At 42.7% G+C, this 26,669-nt stretch overlaps 1 protein-coding gene across 2 annotated transcripts in view; it reads left to right on the forward strand.

The window, feature by feature from the left end:
- The window catches only part of LOC138567098 (solute carrier family 22 member 20-like), a 376,503-nt gene that overhangs the window by 324,592 nt on the left and 25,242 nt on the right, over positions 1 to 26,669 (forward strand). For both annotated transcript variants that reach the window (XM_069644968.1, XM_069644969.1), the window contains 2 exons: positions 9,222 to 9,334; positions 10,046 to 10,260. In XM_069644968.1, coding sequence (XP_069501069.1) covers positions 9,222 to 9,334; positions 10,046 to 10,260 — 328 coding nt within the window. The remainder of the gene's footprint in view (positions 1 to 9,221; positions 9,335 to 10,045; positions 10,261 to 26,669) is intronic.

Raw genomic sequence — 26,669 nt, forward strand, 5'->3', positions numbered from 1 at the left:
ATTTCCTGATGATTAGATTTATATTTCTTGTTTGTGAGTAAGGTGCATCTTTTATACTTTAAACTTTACACACATTGTATATGTGATATTGTGTATTTTTAGATTGTACAATTCCCCATTAAACGTATTTTTAATGCATAACATATCATATTTAGGGGGTAATTCATGGAATAAATGTGCACCGAAATCAGTGGCGCAAGCAGACGCAAGCGTGAAAAATCCAGCGCACGCGTGCGATTCATGGAAGGACCAGCGTGTATAAATTTCCAAGATGTGCGCCAAAACCGCACATGGCGCACACCCGCGCACCTGTTATTTCCACATCCCGAACGCCGTGCGCGACGTGCACAGCGAAAGCGCACAACGTCAGCGCACACATCAAAAAGGGGGCGGAGCAAGGGGTGGAACACGCAGAATGGGGAACAACGTGTGAAAATAGGGACGTAACAGGGGAAGTACCACTGGGAACTACACGGAACGCCCACACGCACGCGACCTACACGTATTCATGGAATCAAATAGGGAAAACCCGCGCACGTCAAAACACATGCACAATTACGTTCGCCACACGAAAGCAGGCGGAAGCGCCCTCGCGCAGTATAAAAGTGCAGGCAAACAACAAACAAGCATATACAGCAACAATGAATGTCCCGTTCCTCGCAGCAGTGATTGTGGGACTCCGCAGGAGGAGGAGAATAGCCAGGCCCTGCATTTTTTTGCCCAGAACGCGCCTTTTTGGGATGCCAGATGACCGGTCTACGGTAGGTATATGTTTCCACTTCATATCATCCTAGAGCTGGTCAGGGAGTGGGAGGGTGAACTCACATCACCCACCCTGTGCTCCCAAGCATTGAGCCCCTTGGAGAAGGTTCTCAATGTACTGCATTTTTGGCCACTGGCTCATTTTAGTGGACAACCGCCACAGTGGGGGGGTCTCACAGGCCACGCAGTCACGCTGCCTACACCAGGTGTTGGCAATCATTACTGCGCGCCCCTCAGAATACACGTACCCCGCTCGACCAGCGGTATCGCGTGTGAAACTCCCCGCACACCCCTAGGAATAAATGTACCCCGCTCGACCAGCGAAATCGCCCATCACCCCAGTGCATGCCCCACTGGCTGCCCACACCACAAGGTGGAGTTTTACACACGTTTTCGCTCATGCGAGAGGGGTACTTGTATTCTGAGGAGTGCGCAGGGAGTTTTACTCGTGATTTCACTAGCGCAAGTGGGGTACGTGTACTCTGAGGGGTGCGCGGGGAGTTTGCCACGCGTTTACGTGGTTGGGGGCTGTATGCTGGTCTACTGGCCTTTGCGCCATGTACTGGATTTGTGCACTGTTCATGGCGCACGGGGCGGGTTTGGGGGCGTAACTGGCACTGCTGCAGGGTCGCCGCGGCACTCTGCGCCACGTCTGGTTTTGGATGTTAAAATCCATGTATACGCTGTGTGCTGAAATGGTTTTTGGCGCACGCGGCTGGTGCAGACTGCCACACACGCACACTGTGCACCAGCCACGTGCGCCACTTGTGTGCCGAATTATATGAATTACCCCCATAATGTTTTATATGTATGAGTTTAAAGATGTTCCTTTCAATATTCACTCACTAGTTGTTTTATCATTTTATCATAGTTTGTACAATACATGTGCATTTTTATTGATACATTTGCATAAGACATAATACATGAACATGTATTTATAATACAAATATATGTAAACATGTACTGATACAGGACAACAGATATATTTATTTGGGAATATGTGAATTAGTAATACATAACTATACCATTTAATAATCATAGTCATTTTGTTACTTGGGGAGTTATTATATAGTGCTGCTAAAGTACATTCGTAAACTAGTCAAATATTAGTCAAATCTCATTTAAATTATACTTTTCAATTGTTCTAATTGGCGTGTCTTAAAGTACATTTTATGTACTTGTGTTAGTAGATCTGATGGTAATAGTTATGTTTGAAGAGAAATGATTTTGTATAGGAATACATATCAATATTTGAAAAAACGATGTTGTGTGGTAAATACAAATAATGTACATTTACTTTGAACAATTTTACATACGTTAATGATGTTACGTTAATTTCCCACATTCCAATGCATGTTTCTAGGTGACAATCATGGTGAATGTTAACTGTTATGCATTTTCCTTTTCAAACCTTTACAATGCTACAATTGTATATTTGATATTGTTTTGTAAATTTTACAACATATGCATGCGTACATCTGATTTTTTACAGTTACATTTTTTACCAGTTTGAAGCCATTTTTATATTTCATATTTTTTATTAGAGTGATGAAAGTTTGTATATTTTATTTTATGTGCGGATACACTGTTGTTTGCCTACATTACATTAATTTGTGGTAAGTGGACATTGTATAGGTCTTGTGTGTATGCATGTTTGATACATAAAATATTACATGTGTAACTTATGGAACGTACAGAGTATTATACAATTACACTTTATAGCTAACTGTATTTCTGGGGGTTGTGGAGCGATTATGTGGGTATAATGTACAGATGTTAAGCTTATGACTTTATGTTTCAAATTATTCTCTATAAACAAGTACAGATATTTTTGGATTCATCACAGTTGTTCAATATTTAATTTCAAATTACATACATTCAAAACTGTGTTGTTCATGCATATGTACTACTGTACATTATACATCACTTATTTTTTCATATTTTGTTAAGTTATTAAAAAAGTAATTAGTATGTGTATAATGTATGCATGCATTTGTATGTTGTTTATTTGAATTTAGGTGTTGGACGTGTTCAATTTTCACATTAACATGCTTTTCAACTGTTTTTTCTAGAAGAAGTAACTAGGTAATAACACAAGCTGGACTTATTTTTAACAATGTAGTTAAATACTTTTTCAATAAACATGTAAAATTAGATTAGTAACAATTATGACAATTAAACAGACATGTAAACCTATTATATTTTTATGATGATGAAATACACGTTTGTAAAAATAAATAACATAAAATTGTTTGTAGTAACAAAAAGGTAAGTTTGCAAAACACCACTGATGTTAACTGTACATCCTTTTTACGTATTGGTTGAGTTTATTTATTTATTTTTAAATTTTTTATTTGTTTTTACAAACCTTTAAAAAGAAGAAATTTCAAATCAATGTTGGATAGAACAGATTCAAACACAAGATGTCACCCATACACACTTGAACATTGAATCTAGGTAACAGTGGGAAAATAAAAACGATGATAAGTATAAAACCAATTAATAATGTCTCATCCCACATTGTCTTGCTTTTCTAAACGTATAACCATTGCTTCTAAAAAAAAAAAGTTTATGCAATGGTTAGTTTGCGATCAGTTTCATCAAACATTAACTGCCACCTGCCTTCGACGCATATTGTTGGCCTTTCCATCATATGTTTACAAAAGTCAAGTTCTTTTTCGTCACGAAGGGCTGTGCAAAATAAAACAAGGTGTTTTTATTGTTACATTTTTGGGACACCCAGACCCAGAGGTATCACGGCATTGGTACAATACAAAGGTGAGAAGAACTAAATACATGGTGGTCACCTGGGTAAGAGACTGAGGACAGCAGTTACTCACAAACAAGTCTTAGCTAGTTTTTTGAAAGTGGGGAATGATTGCTTGTTTTTGATGAGGGCGACAGTGAGTTTCAAAGTGCGCTTGCCGTGATGCAGTAACTGACTCCACCTGCTCTTTTGCTCTTGTACCGTGGGGTGCGCAGTGTGATGCTAGATCTAAGTGCATGCCCATGGGCAATTTGGGTAATGCAATTGTTGTGGGGTGTTTCATTGTAAACATAGTGGTGGGCAATGGACAAGGTTTTGAATTCCACTCTGGATTTGATGGGGAGCCTGTGGGAATTGCATCTGTTGGCTGAGATGTGCTGAGAGCATTTCAGGCCGAGGGCAGAGCGTAGTGCTTTATTTTTGACTAGTTGGAGTTTGGACATGTTGGCGGTTGAGGTACCCATGAGTAGTATGTTGCAATAGTCAAGTTTCGAGAGGGTCAGTGCACATGCGAGTGTGAGACAGTTGCTCCCTGAGAGAAACTGTCTACTCAGAGAGACAAGTCTGGCTCTGTAGGCGGTGGATGATGCTAGGGCATTAATGTGTCTAGACATGGATAGGTCTGCTTCCAGGTATACTCCCAGTGTTTTTATTGGCAAGTTGTTGGCACATTTTCATGGTCACCAATTTACTACATTTTTGTCATTTTTCCCGGGGTCATTTGTATTGTTAGACTCTCTGCACTTTTTGTGCTATGGTTTGTTTTATACTTTTGTACATTCTGTAAATATATACTTTGGTGCTTATTTTTCATGTGTGGCATAATATCTGTATTCCCTGTGTTATAATTTTTGGAATTGGCTCTGTAATGTGTAGTTTACAAAGTGTAGAAATTACTTTGGAAACAATTTTAACTTTATCTGTTTCTGGGCTTTCAAAGAATTCCCACAACCATAAGCGTAATTTCCATAATGAAATGTCATTTCCATAATGTAAGTGTGCTAGAAAAAGGTAATGGGGTAGTTGTATTTGGCTAAACACTGGCTATTGTACTAATGGAAATAGTAGGTGGTCTAGATGTAGGGCTATGTATTTATTTTTTGTTAACTGTCCAATATTGTACATCACTCTGCATTGATACTAATGTTGTTTTATTTTAATTTTTAATGTATCAAGGCCTGCTGTCGCAAGAGATACCGGTGGAACAAGGAGTAAAACAAGGGTGCCCTCTGGCCCCGGCCTTGTTTATTGCTTTTTTAGGTGACATTAAAGACTCGGATGAAGCAGTAAGAGCATTTCCTCCAAAGCTGGGTAAAACCAATATACCACGTCTACTATACGCAGACGATCTAATATTATTAGATCAAACCCAAATCGGCTTACAACGACAACTCGCCAATTTGGCACAATATACGGAGCAAAACAACCTCAAAATAAACAAAGCTAAAACAAAAATATTGATATTTGGAAAAAAGGCTAAGGAAACATCTGCAGGCTACAAGTGGGCATTGGACAATGTAGAAATCGAAGTGGTCCAAAGTTTCAAATACTTAGGAGTCCACATCGATAATTCGGCAAAAGAAGTTACAACGCAGAAGATCTTGTGGGAAAAAACAAAATATCTTGCGGTCCAAATGAAAATGTTAGACCGAAAATATGGCAAGTTCTCCCTGGTCCCGACGATTCAGTTCTATAAAGGCAAGGTGGTGCCACCCTTGACATACGGCATGGGAGCGACCCTGTGCATTCCTAAGAACAAATGGCAGAAACTTGAGAGCTATATATGGAAAACGGTCCTGGGTCTGCCAAACGCGACCGCAATGGAACTTATCAGAAGAGACTTAGGCCTACTCTCTCTAGAAGCCACGGTGGAATTAAATGCAATGCAACTCTGGAGAAACACTCTCATTAAGGACAGCTTGCCTATTTACAAGATAGTGGCCGATGAAGTAGCAAAACATAGCCGGGCTATTTTAAACAATTGGTCAAACAACCTGAGAGAAAAGCTCACTGATATCGCCTGCAATGAAGAGGACCTTATAAATAACCCTACAAGAGTGAAGTCAAAATTGGAAGACCAAGACTGGATAGAAACGTTGGAAAAAGTGCAGAAGAACAAACTGACTAAAGATCTGCCTCCTAACTTCAATAAGTTAAAAGAACCAATGAGATACAGCAGCAAACTTCCAAATAAGCAACTAAGAAAAATGTTAATGAGGGCACGTTTCAATCTCCTACCAACCCGGGAAATCCAGGCGATCAGGAGACAAACGAACGAGAAATCCTGCCGACTCTGCAAACAGATAAATGAGATTGAATCGATAAAACATCTGCTGTTATATTGCCCAGAGTTAAGTAAAACAAGAGCCAAATACCTGACTACCCTATCTACAGATCTTTCTAGAACACTAGAAGATGAAGATACAACATGATGGAATAGGCTGATGTCAGGGGAGAAAACTAAATGGACGATAGCGACCGTGAAAATTTTGGAATGTGCATTAGAAGCAATTGCCTCTAAAGTCCCGACGCTGACCGACGACGAGGCCCCCGACCTGGAATAGACACTCTAACAGGGAAGAGGAGGAAACCAGGCGGTTTGGTTCTCAACTGTGGGACTGCTGCACTTTTCTGTCTTCTTCTGTCGCTCTTCGTGTGTCTCTTGTTAGTTGACCAACATCACCTTTTTGTAAAAATTGTTAATGCAATTATATACGAATAATAATAAAAAATAATGTATTACGTTTTGTCATGGGTACTTTACTGTTAATGTTAATAATGGGTGTCATAAAATCAGGTTGTTAACCTATTACTTTCACCACATTACTTTCAGGGAATCCATTATAAAATGCTGCCTGAAAAGCATAATTTGCAGTCAGAGGTTTATTCCTCACAAAGCAGAGATTAACAGTGAAGAATAAAGGCAATTTCACCTTAATTTACTCTTCATGATTAGACTCCACTTTGTGGGTGTTGAAAATTGCATGCAGGGGACCAGCAAAAGCAAGTGCAAGTGTTGGTTTTCCGGAGCACTTAATAGCATATACTGTAAAATGACTCCAGAGGTTTTCATAATGTTACTGTACTGCACATTACTTATTAAAAAGGCCTTTTTTCAAACATAACTTAACCATAATGTCCCATATTATTCACTGAATATGCATATATAGATCTTACTGTGTATTGTTTATGTTTTATATATCATCTCCTATTGATCTGGAACGTTCTGCTAGAGGAATTGCATGAGTATATTAGATGACTACAAATTGACTATACAGTTTACCAAGCACATGAGTAATCACAAGAACAAACCTGTTGTCATCAAATTGTAAATATGTTGGGGGGGAATCCTGTTAGGGAACCCTATCACAAAACAATTAGCACAAATGCTATTACACAAGAAAAATGTAGTCATGTAAAAATTCAAAAATCAAAAACATATCACACCATACCTTATGAACAGCCAAGTCTCTACTTGGTGTGTCTTTGCTATTTTATGTATGGGGTGTGGGGTGAAAGGCAAAGCGGTATGGTGATGATGATTATGAATTGGCTCGTTGGTGGAGAATGTTGATTATTTGAGTTCCTGTCTTAGTAGGTTTCTGGAGACCAAGTAAAATTCAGTGGGTTTCAGATCATCCCTATATCGTTGCAATTGCTGTTAATTGTTTTTTTTTGATAGTTCAGGTGTGCTTATGCTTTGGGGATGGTCCAGGACTATCTGGAGTTCTTGAATTTAATGAAGGTCAGTTGTGGTGTCTATTGCATTGTGCATCCCTTGTGTGTGGGATGTCCAAGTTGGAATGTTCCGAGGTGCACCATGGTGTGTCTCGATGCCTGACCTTTTGAATAAGCAGTCATGTAGTTTTTTGTTAATTTATTCTTGTTTCCAGGTGAACGAACTGAGATTCCTGATGTCACTTACAGGTGGCTGGGCCACTTGGTACATGTTGGTTGTGGCTAGGGGTTCATGTACAGGTTGAGGGGTGTTATCTAAGGCGTGTGGCTGTGTCTATTGTTGCTTGACTAGAAACATCAGGATTCAGCTTGCACATGTCAATATGGTTCAAAGCTCAGAGCTTTAAAGTGGAGGTACTGCACAAAACGAAGTGCAAAGCCTTTCAGGAAATAAGAGAGTCTAAGTATTGTTCAATACATAGAGTTATTTTCAAATACTTTCATCAGTTTGTTCAGCCTGCTGCTGCAAAGTAGGTTGCTCTTAAACGTTAGTGCACACTCAGTGAGTTTACTGTCCAGCAGGAATCTGTGCTTGCAAGTCCTCTAATCATTACCTCCACCACGCCCTTTGGCACCAGTACTTCTGCCTTGGTATCCTGGGTACTGCCCTATTGCTGCCCTCACCATTCCCAAACACATCTTGAACTGGCTCCAAAATTAATGGTAGCAAATACTGAATGCTACAGAGCTAGTGTGCACACCAAGGGCAAACAGACATAGGGTGCCATTCCGGAATAAATGCAGGAAATAATGCTGGTAATTCCAGCTCAGGCATTTATTCCGGATCAGCACACTTCAAGTTTGCCAGTGGGGCCACATATCTCCCGGCAGGCCTGACCTGCCAGGAGTTCAGGTCCCTGCCAGCAAATAAATGCCTGAATCACTGGCACTGTTACTAACCGTGCCAGTGATTCAGGCAATCCCACTTACCGGCTCTCTGCTGACCGTAATATATGGTAGAGTTTGATGCTATCCCGCCAGAATTACTTGTGGGATACTGGCAAACCTATAATGAGGGCCATAGAGTATGTGTTACTTGTCATGGGCTTTACTACAGAATTTTAGGAGTCTGTGTCAAATACATCAGAGCAATTATATAATCCCAATTCTACACAGGAAGTAACAACGCAGTTTATAAAAAGTGGCTAAAAAATAGGAAACAGGAAGATGGTGACAAAGTCATATACTGCGGATTAAGACTGTTCCTGATCACTGAGCTACAGATACCTACTTGCCACAACTTACAGCGAGATGGTTGTGTCAGCCTACCTGGTTTGGGACAATACCCAATGAGTTGTTTGGGTCATACACTTTCTGTACAATGCCCAATTAGAGCGTTCTTTCTGTATACCTGATCAGGAGACACTCCAATGAGAGTCTTTTAGCACAACTGAAATGGTCAATACGGAATTATGATTTAATGGCAATATACCAGTTATGACAATGCCCACATAGTTCTTTCTGTATTCCTGCTGGGGGGACCATTGTTCGTACACCTGAAGGGGACACATTTTGATGAGAATAATTTGTCAGTAAACTTCAGAAGAAACTATCAATGAGAATGCTATGTAAGGCCGCCTGACTTGTACAACACCCAGAGCGATTTTCTTGTCAGTACACCTGATGGAACGCTGTTCAGTGATATTGTTGGGTCGGAATGTCTAATACGGGTACTCTCAAATACCATGCATTTGCCAATAATAATGTCGGGGACAACATCTGACGAGATTGTTTTGGCCATACACCTTTATGAACAATCCCGCCTTTGAGCCCCCATGTAGAGTGGAAGCAGCATTGTGGCTCATGTAACTCTGTACTTGCAGCAACAAGTGTAGCATGATTGACATGCCTGCAATAGTCCTCAGGCACATCCCAGCAGCATCACAGCACATGTTCTCTGTCACGTATGTTTCTCATGCGAAAACTCTTAAATCTGTGTTCTTTTTTTGTCCAGATTTTAGAATACCATATGAAGGAAGCATCCAACGTGACAACCTCTACCACCATTTTGGATCTAGTGCGCAAACCAGGCATGCGGAGGATTTCTTGCTCTCTCATGTTCATTTGGTAGGTTGCGCTGCTGCTTTGCGTTGCCTTTCAGAATGTGTAGAGATGAGAACAATTGTACTAATACTTGTTTTTATTTTAGTTTATAAGAAAACGTTTATTACAGCGAACGTCTTTGTCTCCATTCCTTTTTCATTGTGCTAATACTGTGTTTCATGACAACGAAGTTAGTTGTAAAGCATGCAGCCTGGAGAAACCATGGCAAATTTTCTTAGCCATCCACTACAGAGAAAAACACTCTTTATCTTGGCAGCAATCAATGAGAAACCCATGTAGGTGAGTAGCCTTAGCGGTCTGTGCCCCAGACCTCATGCATTCTTTGGCATGACTGGCCCTTTGGCTCTGTGCCACCATGCGATCCATCCAAACCTGCCTGTAAGAAATTCTGATATTCCTCTGAGCTAATACATTCCAGGGGGAAAAAGTCTTTGTATTCACATACTTATTCCCTGAAGGTACAGACGCTTCATCCCTGTGCCAATTGAACCCTTAATTCCCTGGGCCTGCACAGTCATTGAGAAACAAGGTTTTCCTTGCTGTTCCTTTAAAATATTCTTTAGGCTTTCCAACATTAATGCATCACTGTTAGGAAGTGTCTAGTATTAGAACAGTCGTATCTACAAGTACTTTGCTGCTTCCAGCAGAGTAAAACCAGTGCCCGTGACAAATCTGTCATTTTCAACAAGCTTCCTTCTCTGCCTTTTACCACAGGTTCTCCACCAGTTTAGGCTTCTATGCCATGGCAATGGATTTGCAGGGCTTCGGTATCAGCGTTTTCCTGATCCAGGTCTTTTTCGGTGGAATTGACATCATTGCCAAGCAGGCCTCCATCACGGCCATGGATTGCTTTGGGCGGCGGATATCTCTGGCCATCTGCCTAATCTCAGCCGGAATCTTAATAATCGCCAACATATTTGTTCCACAAGGTGAGCCTTTTACTCACTCTAACCCAAAACCCTCCCACAAACACCTCCAAAGACACACTCAATTCCTGGTAAACCTTTTAAAACAGTGTGCATTCTTTGCCAATAGAAAAAGAGAGAATGAAGACCGAATGTTTTAAGAAAGTTTTGCAAATGCAGGTGTGAGGCGTGTAATGAATGCATAGATATGTTTCGACCCTCAACAAAGTTTTCACAGCATCCCCTTCAGATTATGTGTCATGCGTTTTCTTGAACTTGATCCATTTAATGTCTCATTTGTATTTTTCATCATCATATACAACCTTTAGAGAGATAGTCTACAAGGAGTCCCTCAATATCTACTTAGGGGAAGTTAGACTACATCCTGAGCCGAAAACAACAAGAACAAAGTTATGGCAGAAAAAGTCACGAGTCCACAGCGCTTACACAGTGATTAAGAAAATAAACATCAAGGCTGCGGGTATCTGGGCGGTGCGGGTGTACTGCCAATACACATCCACAGGAATAGTTGAAGAAAAACAAAGATGTTCCCAGTCTCATCCTGAGCTGCAAAGCTTTTCACTGGAGTAAATGAGCATGTGCCAATGAGCATCCCAGATCTGCACCTGATTAATACCTTATACTTGATTCACAAACCCTGAAACAGCAGGAACTCTGAACCTACATTGAGAGCCTTTCAGATGCTCTTGTGCAAGTGTGATTCACTCAGATTTCTCAAGGGCATCTCGGCGATGCTCCAGCCATCTCTACAGTGGCTCCAGTTTTAGCCTTTGGGAATCAGGTGTACAGAAGCAGCTGCAAATCTGAGATATTTTTCAGGTATCTCCTGATTGGCTGCAGCACAAATCTTTGTGACTCAAGCCGAGTGCATCTGTTCCACTCCTGCAAAAAAATCCCTGAACACAGGCATTGGTGAGCTACCTTAGATAACACTTGTGTACACTTGCACGCATAGAAACACTTGTGTACAGGAGCGTTATAAATGCCACATCATATAATATCATACCGTAACTGTCAGGGCAAGAGGTTGAAGGGAATGGTAGGAGTGAGGGCAACACAGCACTCACAGCAGGCTTGTTAGATGAAAGTGAATATGTTCAGTGGCGGAGGCAGCTTTTGGTGCTGGAGGGGTGGATAATAGGGTGCCCCCTTTTCCTCCCTAGGTGGTGGCAGCCTCAGGGTAGGCCTCAGGGTAGGTGGTGAAGGTACACAACATTATAGGGTACAAAACATACATAGCAGTTGGCTGGCCTTATTCCTGGAGGTCTTAAAAAGGGTTGGTATTTTTTACTCCTAGATACCCATTCAATACCTTTTTTCAGATTGCAGGTTTTCTGATAGCAAAACTGTTTTCTGTCATAGATTTTATTTATTTAAATTTATATAGCGTGCAAACACCCCTTGGGCATCGAGGCGCTATTACATGTGATGCGCTTAGTTATATGAGACCTTTGAGCGGCCTGTGGATTCAATACAGATAGGATACATACATACATTATATTTTACAGGCAAATAGTGTTGAGAGCGTTGTATACAGCTTAATTCCTGTTGCCAACCTGCTTTCTCTCAGTGCCTATGCTAATCCTGTTTGACGGGTGCCTAAAATGCACTACAAAAATGGCAAATCTGGAAGAGTATGATATGTGCATGTACTGTTTGGCCTGTGGATGCAAACCTATATGGAAAACTGTCTCGTGTTATATGCCAGAGGAGAAAAGTAAACAAAGAGCGTTCTCCCTCTCTAGTGAATGTCGCAGGATTTGCAGAATTATAACTTTACAGTGATGAACGAGACTCATACATTCTAGAAACATTCACATGCTCACCAGGGGTTACTCTGACTTGTTATGCACACGCCAGGAAGCCTGGAGTACGCGCTGTAGAGCAGCCAAAGAAAACAGGGGTTCAAGGGGGAGCAGAATAGACGTCACATATGTACAGAGCAACTCTAAAATCCAAAGTTGTGGGAGCCATCATTGTAAGTGCAGCCGACCTGACCCTTTGAAAATTACCTACTCACAGTGCACAGAGACCAGGTGCCACCAATGTTTCCAAGCACCACCGAGGGGAGGAGAGATCACCCTATGAACGCAAACATTTCAGTCTAGCAGTGTAGGGCATTTGAGAAGGAGCTGGAGGAAGGTCTTTGGAGGAGCGTGGCAAGCAAGTGGACTGTTCAGGGGAGAGGCGGAGAAGAGAGAGGGAGTACTGGGGTGATTTGAGGAAGTGGAGGCCTAACCATCTGGGAGAGTGTTGGAGGTGGGAGGGCAAGAATTGAGAAGAAGGAGGAGAAGGTGATACTATCTGGAGGAGAGTTGTGTGCTACATGCAACTACCAGCACTCTCACCATCAATAACTCACCAGTACTCTGCTCTGGCTCTACAGCTACCTCCTGACCTCTCCCCTACAAGCCACACTCTTTCTTCCATTCACACCGCTTATATACTGTTCTCTTCCTGATTCTAACCCCCATTCGTTGGTTCCAGCACTCACCAGAGTCTTCGGGCCAATACATGCCTGTCTTTTCCCTAGCAGCTAGATTAAACAGGTGCAAGGTTTTAAAAATACCTCCAACCTCCAACACGTTGTAATCTCTGTTTTACCACCTATCTAATAGTGTATAGGTAAAGAAACTAGGGCTGTACCGAATAGCATACTTAGTATTTGACCGAATGCCGAATAGTTTGTCAACTATTCAGCTGAATAGTTGCTTTATTTAATTAATCATGTTCCAAACTTCAAAAAATACACTTATTAAAAAACAAATAAAGCACCAATTTAAATGCATTCTATACTTTTATTTCTCTTAATTGTAATTAATGTAGCATCTTTATTTAAAGCATAAAAGCCAGAAATAAAGCAGATTTAACCAAAATGTAGGGACCAAATGTACAGAGGATTGTTGCATATTCAGTGCCAGTTAAAGTAGGAGGCTTCACAAATGCAAAAGGACTGCCTTTGTGAATCAGATGCATTGCATTCTCTATCCAGTTGCAAAGTCGATGCGGTCGAGTTTTAAAACTTCTTTGCAGCTCACATAGAAATGTATAAAATGGTTCATGTCGGCTCATGCAGGACACAAGTCAAGTGGAAATCTGAAATGCATGAACTCTACCTCACAACTATTCACCCCACCCAAGCAAATGCTGCTCACCTTTCATTTATCTTAGCCACTCCTTCTCACCAATACACAAACATATGCAACTTATCATTCCTGATAAAATATCAGATAATGTTAAACTCAGGACTCAAGTCCTTAAAAAAATAATAGGGGGGACTATGATGTACACAATGGTAAGTGACATGACAGGAACTGAAAGTATCTATGCACATTTCTTTCAGTTTCTCTTTTCCAACTGAAAAAGTGCACATTGCATATAAATATTCTCTAAAAGAAAAGATTTTCCTGTATTGTTGCAGGCTAAGTATAAAAGATGAGCACCTTTAATGTCTAAGAATCTGTAACCAAACATGCCCTAAAGAACAGATTACAATATAAGATATTTTTCAGCTGTGTGATAGCAATTTGGCTGGTCTAATTCTATTCAGTTTTGTAAACTTAAGTCTATATTTGCCTTTCTGAGTTCATGCTGCATTGTATTGAAATGAGAATGTCAAAGTATCTGGCAAGAGCCGAATAGCGAGAAACTATTCGGCCAGAGCCAAATAGCTTTTTTTCAGCAGGAATTCGGCCGAATACTTACTTGCAGCCGAAGTTCGGTCCACCCCTAAAAGAAACGTTCTTCATAACAATTTTTTTAACACTTTTTTGTGGGGATGCTCCAGCTAAAGTAACTCTCCTGAGAAAAGTGCCAGATACAGTACCTCAAGCTTAAAAACAAGGCTACAAGCAAAGAACAAACCAAACACTGCTAACGCACATAAATCACATGTAAAGTACTCAAAAGGGGTACTAATGAGCGCACACGCATTTCTATCCTCATTCAGTCACTCCCTGCAGAAATAACCTCGCAATAAAAAATGTAAGCCTGGATACCATGGGTCTTTGAGGGGTTATGTAACGTTTTTCCATCGATTCCATGGATTACACCCAACAAATGCCTGCCAGATAGACATATTTATCGCTGTATCAAGTGGGTGCTGTCTCATCAAGGAGAGTAGTCTCGAGTGTACGAGAAAACACTATCTGCTGCCTATCACAGTAGTGCGCCGCTACCTTCTAGATCCCCTATCAAGGGAATGTAGAGTGACAGCACTCCGCTTGATTTAACATTTTTGGAGACGCGGCTATATTGTTTAGCTAGAAACCACCATTGCAATCCATACCTTGTGGTTAGGAATAATCATTTTTAACAGCCTGTGGTGTGCCAGTGCTGCCAGTCACCTGCACAGATCTGCATCCAATTGGCGTGCTGCAAGGTTCGAAATGACATGCCTCAGACTACTGTGGTGCAGTTCGGTCACGTGATGTCTGGGGTGTAATTTTAGGGGGGCAGAGGAGTTTGTCCCCCCAACTTTCATGGCACACCATTTTGTCCCCATTCATTTTGCTGGGGCACCTTTTCTTCAGATGTCATGTCCCCGCCAGCATTTTCAGCAAAGTTACCCCACTGCGTGATGTTCTATGTGATTTTATAACATGGTCTTACAGCGCCGTTTTTCTGAACCATTGTTGCTCGAATTTATGTGTAAGAATGTTCCCAAAACAGTAGATGATGAGCTGGGATTGGGCTATGTTGGTGGGGGGTAAAGTAGAGGAAGCAGGTAGGGGCTGTGGGGTACGCAGTGATTCTATCCTTGCTTTCTCTAAAAACAACTTCGAGCAAAGAAATTAGAAAAAAACAATTTGACCAAAATGATTTGACCAATAAAAAGACCAATCGACATAGAACTTCTCAATGTTTTCTGCCTGACATCCTCTTAACAGTCATGCAATGTATCTAGTCTAATGCAGAGTGGTCTTGTATAGCTCACTTCTGCTACTTTGGCAGCCTCTTTGAATATGGTTTTGAAATATTGTCCGGGAGTGTTCGAGTGGGGAGAGGGAGAAACATGTGCGAAACCTTAGGTGTTGATGCGTGCAGGTCAGGAGCAGGTGAATATTGTATTCCTGTATGATCTTGGGTGGTTTTTGTTGATGGCACTTGGTTGTATATTCAGATGGAATGAACGAAGATCGATTAGCTGCGAGGGGCTGGGATAGCGGAAGAGCCAGTGTTCTGAGAGCAGAAGGGGGTGATGCGATATGGCTCAAAGTGTCATAAGCTGAGTAGAGTGTACTTTCCATGACTCTGCAGTGGTTAATGTGGAGGAGTGGGTGCTATCCGCCTTAAGGCTGCAATGCGCATGAGTGGTTGTGTATGTCGTGTAAAGATGGTACAGGATGGAAATGTGATTAGGTTAGTTGGGGTTGGATAGAGAGGAGGTTATTCAGGAGGCTCTCTCTTGAAGAGTCCTGTCTGTGGTTGATAGGCTAGGCCAGCAAGGAACGTTTTTAGACTGTTGGTAAATAAAAAAAGTGTGGTCCCGTTTTATAGGTATTTTATAAAGATGGAGGGTTCTTGCTGTCCGTGATTCAATTTTGGTGATTATTCATGGAGGAGGTACTTTGGGAGAGGCTTGAGGAATCCTGGCTCTGCTCCAATGTTATAAATAACCAGATATGTTTTGGTCAGCCAGCGGCTTTGCAAAATGTATGGCTTCTGTTCCGTTGTCTGACGTTGAGGGTATGCAGCAGAGAAATCAATTGGGTTTCACTGTTTTTGTGTTGTGTTCCCAGTTTGGATCTTTGCATAAGTGTAGGTGTGGTGGCCCATGTTTGTTATGAACATATCTGTCCAGTGAGTGTCTAGGTGCAAACCATTAGATTGAAATAACTATTTAAGACTTATGAAAAGCGATGTTTGTTATGAGGATGAGTTGGAGAGGTTGAGCCAAATTGATTCTAGACTCAAAACCATTCTTGGTTTTGGAGATATGCTTGAATGGCTCTTGGACATGTGAGAGGGAATTACCAAATTGAGGCAATTAATGTAAATATAGGCATAAGAAATTCAGTTTACATGACTATCTGTTAATTGTAATTTTTCACTCTATATATTTAATGTAGCCCTGGAACCAAACGAAAGCCAGGGAATGTGATTTGCTTTTCTGTAAGCAATTGAATTATGTTTGCTAAATACATGTCACAAATGACAATAAAGAATAATTTATTTGTCCAAAACATAGCAATGAAATTGAAAAATTGATAATTAAAATAACCTGGTAGACAAATTACAGTATTGTAAACTCTTACCTGTTAATGCAATTCCAATTCCCAATTATGTACGTTTCAAATGGCTCCAGTGTTGAGTGCGCTCCTGTTTGTAACTGTCAGACGCAAACCGGACGCACGGTCCAGCGAGCGGTTGTACGGCCAGAGTGATGCTAACAATTCTGATGGGTAGGCTTTTGAGGCTCACAGGATCGAGCACTTGTCTTGCAACATGCCTGTTCCTGAGCTTGTTGCCCAGCGCGCCGCCCCAGACCCGCACTTCCTCACCTACCTGAACGGCACTTCTACACACCACAGACCCACTTACCTGAATGTCATTTCACTGCACCCTCAAACTTGCTCACCTACACTTACCTGAAAGGCTCCCCTGCCGCACGCCAGACACAGCGACTGCTCCTGGCATATGCGGTTGCTGGTGCAGGTGTCATCTGCCTTGCTGTTACTTTCTTCTTTTTCACTCTGCTCTTTTTCTCCTTTGCAACTGCTTCTGGCATACGCAGCTTTCTCTTGTCTTGCCATGTTCCTCTCTTCGCCAGCGGCTGCTGCTGGCATATGCAGATGCCACTTCACCCTCTTCTTTTGTGCACTGTTCACAATATAGGTTATGTAGGAAGTCATGAGTGCATGCTAATTAATATCTGGCATGGCTTTCTGCATGGAGTTAACCTGTGTGTATGAGTCTTTAGGGAAATGTCCATGCATTTGCCCAGTGCAGTTATTTCTTTGTTCAACTGAGCATGCCAGTGTGAACCTGTAAGGCGACTCATGAAGTTCCCACGTAGTTTTACTCCATCCTTGGTTACTGGTGTATTCCCTGAAAGGAAACTAGGCGGGCGTTCACGTCTGCATGCAGGGGAGGGGTTTTGGGATCTCTAATCCTGATAATACATCTTTTGCTCTACCAGTCCTGCACCCACTAGTCGTGTCACTTGCCAGAACCACCCATCTTGGTAGGTGTTCCGTTTCTGGGGCCCACTTGGGGAATGGCTACGTGGAGGGTGTTGCATACACCAGGTCACGTCCTCAAGGATTTGTCCTTGTTTCCTCAGACCCACTACTTGTTGATGATTCTGACTCCCTTGGACGCATCCTTACTGTTGAGAGCCACATGATTACTCTCTCAAGGAAGGTGCTGTTAGTAGTTCTGGCCCAAAGGTAGTATAGCTCCATATTAGGGAGGTGTGGTCCTAAATGTGGCTCAGTATTTCCTTATCTTCTTAGCCTGTGTGACATCTGGTGAGTCTTTCACAACAGTCATGTTGTGCTGACGTTGGTCTTCAAGTCCCAAGTCCTTGGTCTTCAAGTCCCAAGTCCTCGATGGCTGGGTTGCTGGTGTTGCTGGGACTCATGAATGCCATTGAAAATGGACAGAAAGCAACCCAGGTAATCTGCCAGTTGTGCCTCAGCCATCTCCTGACACATTTGGTGAGTGGCCTGTCACCTACAGGGAATAGTTGTTACACATCACCCATTGACCCGCACCCTGGACCAGTCCAACTTTCAATTTCTCGTTCAATGATGCAGGCCACCTGGCTTGCATGGATAACTCAGTAAGTGAAGGGAGCAGTGAGGTCGAGGAGATCTTCAGCCACTGGAAAAATAACTCTTTGGATTTAATAGTAGAGTTGGCAATTGCTTGGTGGCAGAAACGTCATAATGCTTCTGCTGTAAAGGCTCACATTATTCTGTTGCTTTCATTATCTAGAGCCGAGTTAATGTTCTGCCATTTTCTTTCTAACCAGTCAGAGTGTCAGAGAATACTAGTGTATCACATGTCTGGATTCTAATGCATGGAATTCACTCATCCACGAGTCTTGTAGAAGAGCTGGTGAAGATCTGTTCATTGAGTGGAGGTTGAGCTAGACACAAACCTCAAAATCTAATTTTCTACTGTTAACCAAAGTTTTTCTTTGTTGCAAGACAGTTGTCACACACTCTGTTACATGAAGCATAAGAAAAGACCCCAATATTGTTTTTATATATTCTTTATTAATGTGTATCTCTGTCACAAATGGACAACCAGGATTACAAATGAGCAATGGCCAATCTAGTGCAGAGGAGAAACCATTGCACATGACAATCACCTATCACCAATGTTTCTTTTTTTTAAATACATTTTCGAGGAAGACCTTCATCGGGTTTACTGATTGCGTCTAAAAAAGACTCCGGGATCAAACTAGAAGAAACATTGATCAGCAACCAATTGATTCTGATGGTCAAAGCGTCATGGACCCGACGGAATACCGACAAAAATGCCTATGAGAAAGTCACCTTAATCATAGCAAACACCTACTGGAACCCAGCAAGCATAGAGCCTACCATCTACATAGAAAAAATTGAGGACGCGATAGACGAGGCACTATCTGAACACCTGGTAAAATACTTCCTCATTTGTGGAGACTTGAACGCTACGTGCACGAGCTCGGACGAAAGGACATAACTCAACAGGCAAACAGCGTGGCAATCTATGGGTCAAATTGATGAATTCAAGAAACCTTCATAATTTGCACGAAGCATTCCCAGACTCAAATCGCCCGCCATCATGGGAAAGAAATGAATCGTCAGGTACCATAGACTACATCTTCGTCACAGAACCAATACTGGCAATAACGAAAGACTTTGAAATTACACGAGTAACAGTAAGTGACCACAACCCCTTGTCAACAACCTGGATGTCAACAAGTCCCCGGAATGATTACGCTGAGCACCAAGTCATAGCTAACACGCTTATATCTTACAATTGATTCCATTGTGGAAAAAGAAAAAGGATTCAGCTCAATGCCAAACCATTTGGGCAAAAATAAAACAGACTATACGCCACTTTTGACGAAGTTCAAGAAGAGCCGTACAACAAAAACAAACAGTGGAAATCCCCCAAGACACGTGTACGACCTAACACTGGTGGAGAAACGCCAGGCACTGCGCAAAATACAACGCAAAGCAAATTCTTCCGGATCTCCAGGGGCTGCGAGAGCGGCGGAAGTGGAAACCAAACTCTACAAAGCTTGGGTAAAAGGTCATAGACTGGCCCTCTACGAACAAGACGCTGAAAATATCCTAAAAGTGATAAGCAGCAAAAATATAAAATACTTTTGGAAAATCTTGAGAGCGGTTAATGAAACGCAAGAAAATACTATCATAAGCGAGATTGGAGAAACTACGTAGACAAAATACTATACTACTATGTACCTGGCACCAACTACCAACTTAAAATTACAGGGCGAAATGTCTTCGGAGCCATGGGTAAATATAGATGACCCACAGGAAATCCGATCAAAGATCAGAGGCTTAAAAATCTCTCATGCCCCAGGACCCGATGGGATTACGAACATTGATCTAAAAACAAATCAAAACGAGTGGGCCAGTCTGCTAAGTAAAATCTTCGGCAGATGCTCCAGCTTGAAAACGATAGCACCCTCCTGGAAACAAGCAACAATGGTACCAATATTCAAGAAAGGAGACAAAAAGGATCCGGCAAATTATAGACCCATTGCGCTCATGGATGTTATAGGTAAAGTGTTTGGCTCAATGCTCTTGACCGCTTTAAGATCTGGGCGGAGGAATCACCTTGTAACGACCCACTCCAAACTGGATTTTAAAAAAACCTGGGCACGACAGCTAACATTCTAATGCTAAACGTGCTGAAAAACAGAGTACTGGAAGGGGGAACGAGAATCTTTGTGGCGTTCATCGACCTGACCCAAGCATTCGACCGGATTGACAGGGTCAGCCTATGGTCCAAACTTGAAGCCTGGGATTGTCCACCTTCTATATTAAACCCGATTAAGGCACTGTACACCGATACTTCTATACGCATTCGACTCGACCAAAACGGTCTCTTGTCATCACCCATTCCAACAGCGCGGGGAGTGAAGCAGGGGTGCCCATTGGCTCCGGCCTTATTTCTGGCATTTATCGGTGACATCCAAGATGAGGATCTAGAAATTCGAGCATTTCCTCCAAAAATCTGCAAAACCCCGATAACGCGATTGCTCTACGCAGACGACTTGGTCCTAATGGACCACACACCAATAGGTCTGCAGCGCCAATTGACAAAGCTCCAAGGGTATATGCAAGAAAATAAACTGGAAATAAATGCAAAGAAAACAAAATTTCTAGTACTAGAAAAATCAACCAGGAAAACAGAAAAACTGAAACTAAAACTGGAAGGATCACTGATCGAGCGAGTGTTCGATTTCAAATACCTAGGAGTAATTCTGGACTCCTCTTCACAAGATAAAGCTATGCAATTGGCCCTGATGACCAAAGTCAATAAATTGGCAGCTCAAGCTAGGGCCATAGATAAAAAGTTTGGGAGATTCTCGCTGATCCCAGTGCTAGAACACTACAAGAAAAAGGTCATGCCGACATTAACATATGGGGGAGACGCAATGATGAACCTACCACCATCCATTTGGACAAAAATTGAGGCAAAGTTTTGGCGAAAAGTACTTAGACTTCCAAACTCGACCCCAATAGCCTCAATCCGACGAGAGCTCAGCTTACCATCTCTTAGAAGTTCAGTCTCACAATCGTCTCTAAGGCTGTTCAGGAAATGCCGGATGGCCGAGCCACCGTCAATATATAATCTCATCAACCTCGAAATAGAAAGGAACATAAGCAAATCCCTTAACAAATGGAAAGAAGAAAACATCAGTTTGCAAGAACAGGTACAGGCAGATGAAGAACAACTAACAAAGTACACAAAGAGAACCTTCACCAAAATCAAAGAACTTGACTGGATAAACACCCTGGAGACAGCAGGAAAAAACAAACTAACCCTACACCTGCCACCAAATACGAAAAAACTCAATGAACTCCAGGAGTATATAAAGATGTTCCCATCCAGGAAGGGGAGAGACATGCTGATGAGGGCCCGTTTAAATTTACTGCAGACAAACAAGATCTTGTCAATCAGAGGCCAGTCGGAAAATAATCGCTGTCGATTTTGTGCAACACAAGAAAAGGAAACAATCCGCCATTTGCTCCTAAAATGTGCCTCAAACCAACATATAAGAAGCCGATACTTAAAATCAACCTTCACAGACTTCATTATAGAGGACGAAGAAATATGTTGGTCTCGTCTGATTGGAGGCGACAAAACTCAATGGCAAATAGCCACCTACAAAATCTTGGAAGCCATAAATTGGTCGACGAAGGCACATTTTTAAAGAGCCGTTCTCTTTTTCTTTTCTTCTTCACGACCGCAGACTAAAGACAGAAACATCAAATTTTGTAAAAATCTTTTGATTAAACACAAAAAAAAAAAAAACATTTTTTATTTTGTTGTTAATTGTATGTCTTTCTAGAAAGAAATACACAATATTAGTAATTGAATACAAAAATGCTCCAAAAAATCAGCACCTAGACATAGATGCCAACAAACACGTCACAAAATATAATTACGACTCACTCCTGGTTCTGTGGTATTTATGGCATTACTGTTTTGACATTTCTGTCTGTATTTATGCATATTTATTTTTTGGTATTTTTATCTGTATTAATCCACATTTATTATTTTTCTTTACTAACATGAAGTTTTACCTGTTTTTCCTCATTTTTCCAAATCAAATGTTGATGCTTTAACTTGGAAATTCCATTTTCACATTTTGTCCTTGATTCATGGAAGAGGACGCATAGATCCCACAAAGGTCGCACAGTGAGAAATGTGCACATCCCTACACACAGAAGAATTTGTGCGCGCTCCGCGTATTCAAGGAATCTGTCCTGTAAAGTAACCGTATGTACAAGTCACGGCCGGAATGTCCCCGACACGCCGAACCTGCAAAGCAGAATCAGCCACTAACACCTACCTGTGCGCAGTCCTAGGGTGAAAATGCATGCACCACGGTAATCCTGCGTGGTGTCCCCCGCAACCAAGCCAGCACCCCGCCAACACTGCCTGGAGTCCCCCATAACTGTTCAGAGCACCCCGACTACATGCCTACCATTTTCCGTAACTCAAGTAATTTCACGATCAATCTGCGTGCAAACCCCTGTAAACCAAGCATGCACCCCGCTACTCTGCATACGAGCACCTACCTGTGATCAGCACCTGACTGCATGAGCGCACCCCTATATTTCTGATCGGGCCTTACCTATGTGCAGTGCGATCCAGGCCTTATGCCTGCTTTCACGTGGCGATAGATCCAGGTCTTTACCTGCTCAATTCCCCCGACTTGATGTTGCGCGTTCAGTTCCATGTATAAGCCTGACTGTGTGCATTTGCGGGCGTGCGATCTCATCGCGGCGGTCGTCCCTCAGCACGTCCACATTTTCACTTGTTCTTCCTCATTTTGCATGTTTTGCCCCCTTTTTCGTGCCAGACCTGCGTCAAGTCCACGCAAGTCCCAGAAAAGTGCAGCGCAGTCGATTCCATGAATCGACAAACTGGGTTTTGCACGCAGAATGCCACGCAATGTCCCATTTTGCCATGCAGATATTAATTCCATGAATCAGGGCCTAAATATGCATAATAAAATGATGAAGCCAGTAATGCTGATGAACAACTGCCTACTCGCTTCACCTAAAATCACCATGGCGATGTAAATGGTCACCGGCTTTACTTTGCTATTCACTGTTTATGTTGTCTTGTGATGAGGCACAGATTAGGTATCTAAAGAGCATAAACAGTTGGCTTTCAGATTCTAATTTAGAGTTAACAGTTGTGAAAGCAGAAACTTTAACACTTTTCAAGTGGACAATGGTGAATTCAAAAGTACATTCTTCAATAACTACTAATCTGCAAATGAAAGGGTGGCACGCAACAAATCCAAGGTAAAAAAAAGTAAGTCACCACCTTTAATTACATTTTCCAAGTTGCCAGTCTGGGCTGCATTGGTCAGCAAGGCCTGTATGTCAGCATTGGAGCACCTGCTTGGAGTTTTTAAAGGCTTTTAAACATAAATAAAACACATTAATAAATACAGACAGGAAACAAATTCGTGTCCATCTATAGTTATGAGTAGCAATCTGTAAAAACGGTCAAACGAGAACCCTAAATGTAATCCACCTAATATATATATATATATCACACGGGTCGTGGTAGCTGGCGTGTAGTTATGGTTAAGTTGCTAAACTCATAGGAAGACCACTTTTTCGGCGGCTTATAACTTCGCTCCCCCTGGAGGAAACCTCACCAAATTTTGCAGAAAAAGTATATGGCCCGCTCTGAATATTGTAGGCAAGTTTGGCGAGGTTTCGTGCAGGGGGGGCAAAAAATATAGGGGGTGGTCAAAACATTTTTTTTACATAGACTAAATGGGGAAAAACTTTGCGGACGGCTACAGGCCGAACGGCTGGACGGATTTTCACCAAATCTGCAGCAAGAGTGGGGGCTTGGGTCAGAATGTGTGCTCTTGTGCTTTCGGTGGAAATCCGACCAGTTTTTCTGTAGCAAAGAACTGAAATGTACGTCTCAAAAAATTAGTGATATCAGGGTCCGCTCAGAGGATCCATTTCCCTGTTCGCTCGCCGGAAAGAAGTGTCATTGGCTTGCAGTACGCCGTGATTTCGCAGAACATTGGACGCGGCCGGTGGTTGTCTGGAGGGAAGCGTGCTGTGCGTCAAGGTTTTTGGGAAACGCAGCCAGGATGTATCAGAGGACAGTGCAGCGCCGAAAGGGAGTGACAAACATAATGTATGGCATGTAGTGGTGGGAAGGGGGTATGGAAAGGGTGGGGGAGAGAGAAGTGTTTCATCAGAGATATGTGATTATTAGGTGGACGAAGGCGGTGGTGTGCCTGCAGTATCCGTGCATACTACGCCAATTTGCTGGTCCCTGCACAGGCGACTACCATGTGTGGTGAATGCAGGCAGCCTTAGTTACGGCACGATAGCTTGTCCGCAACCTATTACCGTGCTGACTGGTGGCACTTGAATAGCAGGCATATATTATGCCATGTGGTGGTGAGAAGAAGGGATGGAAAGGGTGGGGGAGTGAGAAGTGAATCATCTGACATATGTCAATAGGTGGACGAAGACGTTGATGTGCCTGCAGTGACCTTGCTTACAGCGCCAATTCACGCGCCCCTGCACATCGGCCTCCCATGTGTGCTGCATGCAGGCAGGCTTCGTTACAGCACAATAGCTGGTGCAGAGACCTATTTCCGTGGTGACTGGTGGGAGCTCAATTGCAGAAGGGGAGTGCATTGCACATGACATGTACATTATAAGATAGCGTGTACTCCGGTGTGCTGCATGGATGGAGGCCTTGCAGCGACAACTATGTGCCGTGGTTGCATATGGGTTTCACATTGTTCCCTTCTGTGTGTGATACATCAGCATTTCATAGATGGTTCATTGCATCGGTGCAGTGCTTCTTAGCACATCCTACAGTGTTTAATCCATGGCTGCAGCTACTGCAGTGAACAGTTGTGCAGTGAGTCCACTAAGTGCAGTGTTGTAATACTGATAGTATCGAAGAGGGTAGGGATGAAGTGCACCTTCTTTGTGCATGGATATTGCAGTGTGTGAAGTGGGCGCAATGCTTCAATAGTGTGTGCATAGAAGTGGAAAGGGGCTAAACTGCATAGAGAGCTAGGAGACATACTGTGTGAATGAAAGTGGGTATGGATGCCGGAGGCTGTGGTATGTTTCCATGAATAGCTGTATTACGGTGTGGAGGTTGTGTAGTAGTGGCGGTGGCTGTGGTACGTGTGTGCAGTGTGGTACATTAGCACATGATGCCATGCATGGCTGCATTATGTTGCGATGGGTGTGGGCAAGGCGTAGATTATTGGGTGCATGGCCAAAGGCCGTAGGCCGTAGGCATGCTCCCAGTGGTCTAGGTCTTGCCCACACCCACCACAGCAATGCAGTTTACACTGCACCTTTCACAGACTCCTCACCTTTACAGAATGGTTGTGGAGCACATTATAGACTTGATAGAGCACCAGAAGTCAGTTGACATGAAATTACTGTTGGTTGGTTGGGTTGGCAGTAACACCATTGTATGTGAATGAAAGTGGGTAAGGGTGCCAGAGGCAGTGTTAAGTTTGTAGATTCTGGTGGAAGGTGATTCTTTCTATGCATTGCCATATAACGGTGTAGAGCTTGGGTAAGAGAGTGCCGGTGGCTGTGTTATGTTTGTGGATTGTGGTACTTGGTAACATGTTGCCATGCATGCCTGGATTACGTTGTGGTGGGTGCGCCCAAGGCCTAGACTATTGGGTGCAAGGGCAAAGGCTGTAGGCCGTAGGCCATGCACCCGAAAGTCAAGGCCTTCACCACACCCACTGCAGAAATGCAGTTTTGACTGCATCTCTGAGGGTGGTCACCTTCACAGAATGGTTGTGGAGCACATTTTACCCTTCATAGAACACCAGAAGTGTACTGACATGCATACATTGTTGGTTTCATGGGTGCGGTCATTGTTGGAACATCCTACGGTTTTTGTGTATAGCTGGAGATTGTGCAGTGAAAAGTCTTGCAGTGTGCCTACTGTATGCAGTGTTGGAACACTGTCAGTATGGAAGAGGGTAGGGTTGAAATTAATATTCTATGTGCTTGGACATTCTGGTTTGTGTGTAGGCCCAATGTTGTGAAGATTGTATGGTTTGGTTGCCAGTGAAAAAATACTTTGTGCATCGAAGTGGGTAGGGGTGGCAGAGGCAGTGGTATGTTTGTGGAATCTGCTAACTCTTACATGTTTCCATGCATCGCTGTGTGATGGTGCTGGGGTTGGGTAGAAGTGCTGCTGCCTATGTTACATTTGTGGATTGTGGTTTGTGGCCAAATGTTCTCATGCATGGCTCCAATATGTTGTGATGGGTGTCGGCAAGCACTACACTTTTCTGTGCATGGTCAAAGGCGCGATGGGTGCCGCTCTGGATGATTTTGGTTGCTGACATCATGGTTTTCTTTCCACACCTTTGTACAGAAGGTGCTTTGGAAGAACACGTGACTGTGCATGGTCAAAGGCGTGATGGTTGACATTGGTGGAATCGTGTGTGCCTTTTTACCCGTACCCAATGAGGTATTGAGGTATTGCTGGACCACAGATAGTGGAAAGGGAAGAAGGACTGCTCCTGCATTACTGGGGTGTGGCCCTCACGGTAATTTGGGAAGCGCACGAGACACAATCTGCGCTTCTCACCATGCTGGCCAATGGATATGGGACTTTGGGGATTATCCAATCAGGTACTGTGGGTGTGGTTCACAGGAAGGGGCGGTCAT

This window comes from Ambystoma mexicanum, chromosome 2p, assembly GCF_040938575.1.
Source record: "Ambystoma mexicanum isolate Mex_15411 chromosome 2p, UKY_AmexF1_1, whole genome shotgun sequence".
Taxonomy (NCBI): Eukaryota; Metazoa; Chordata; class Amphibia; order Caudata; family Ambystomatidae; genus Ambystoma; species Ambystoma mexicanum.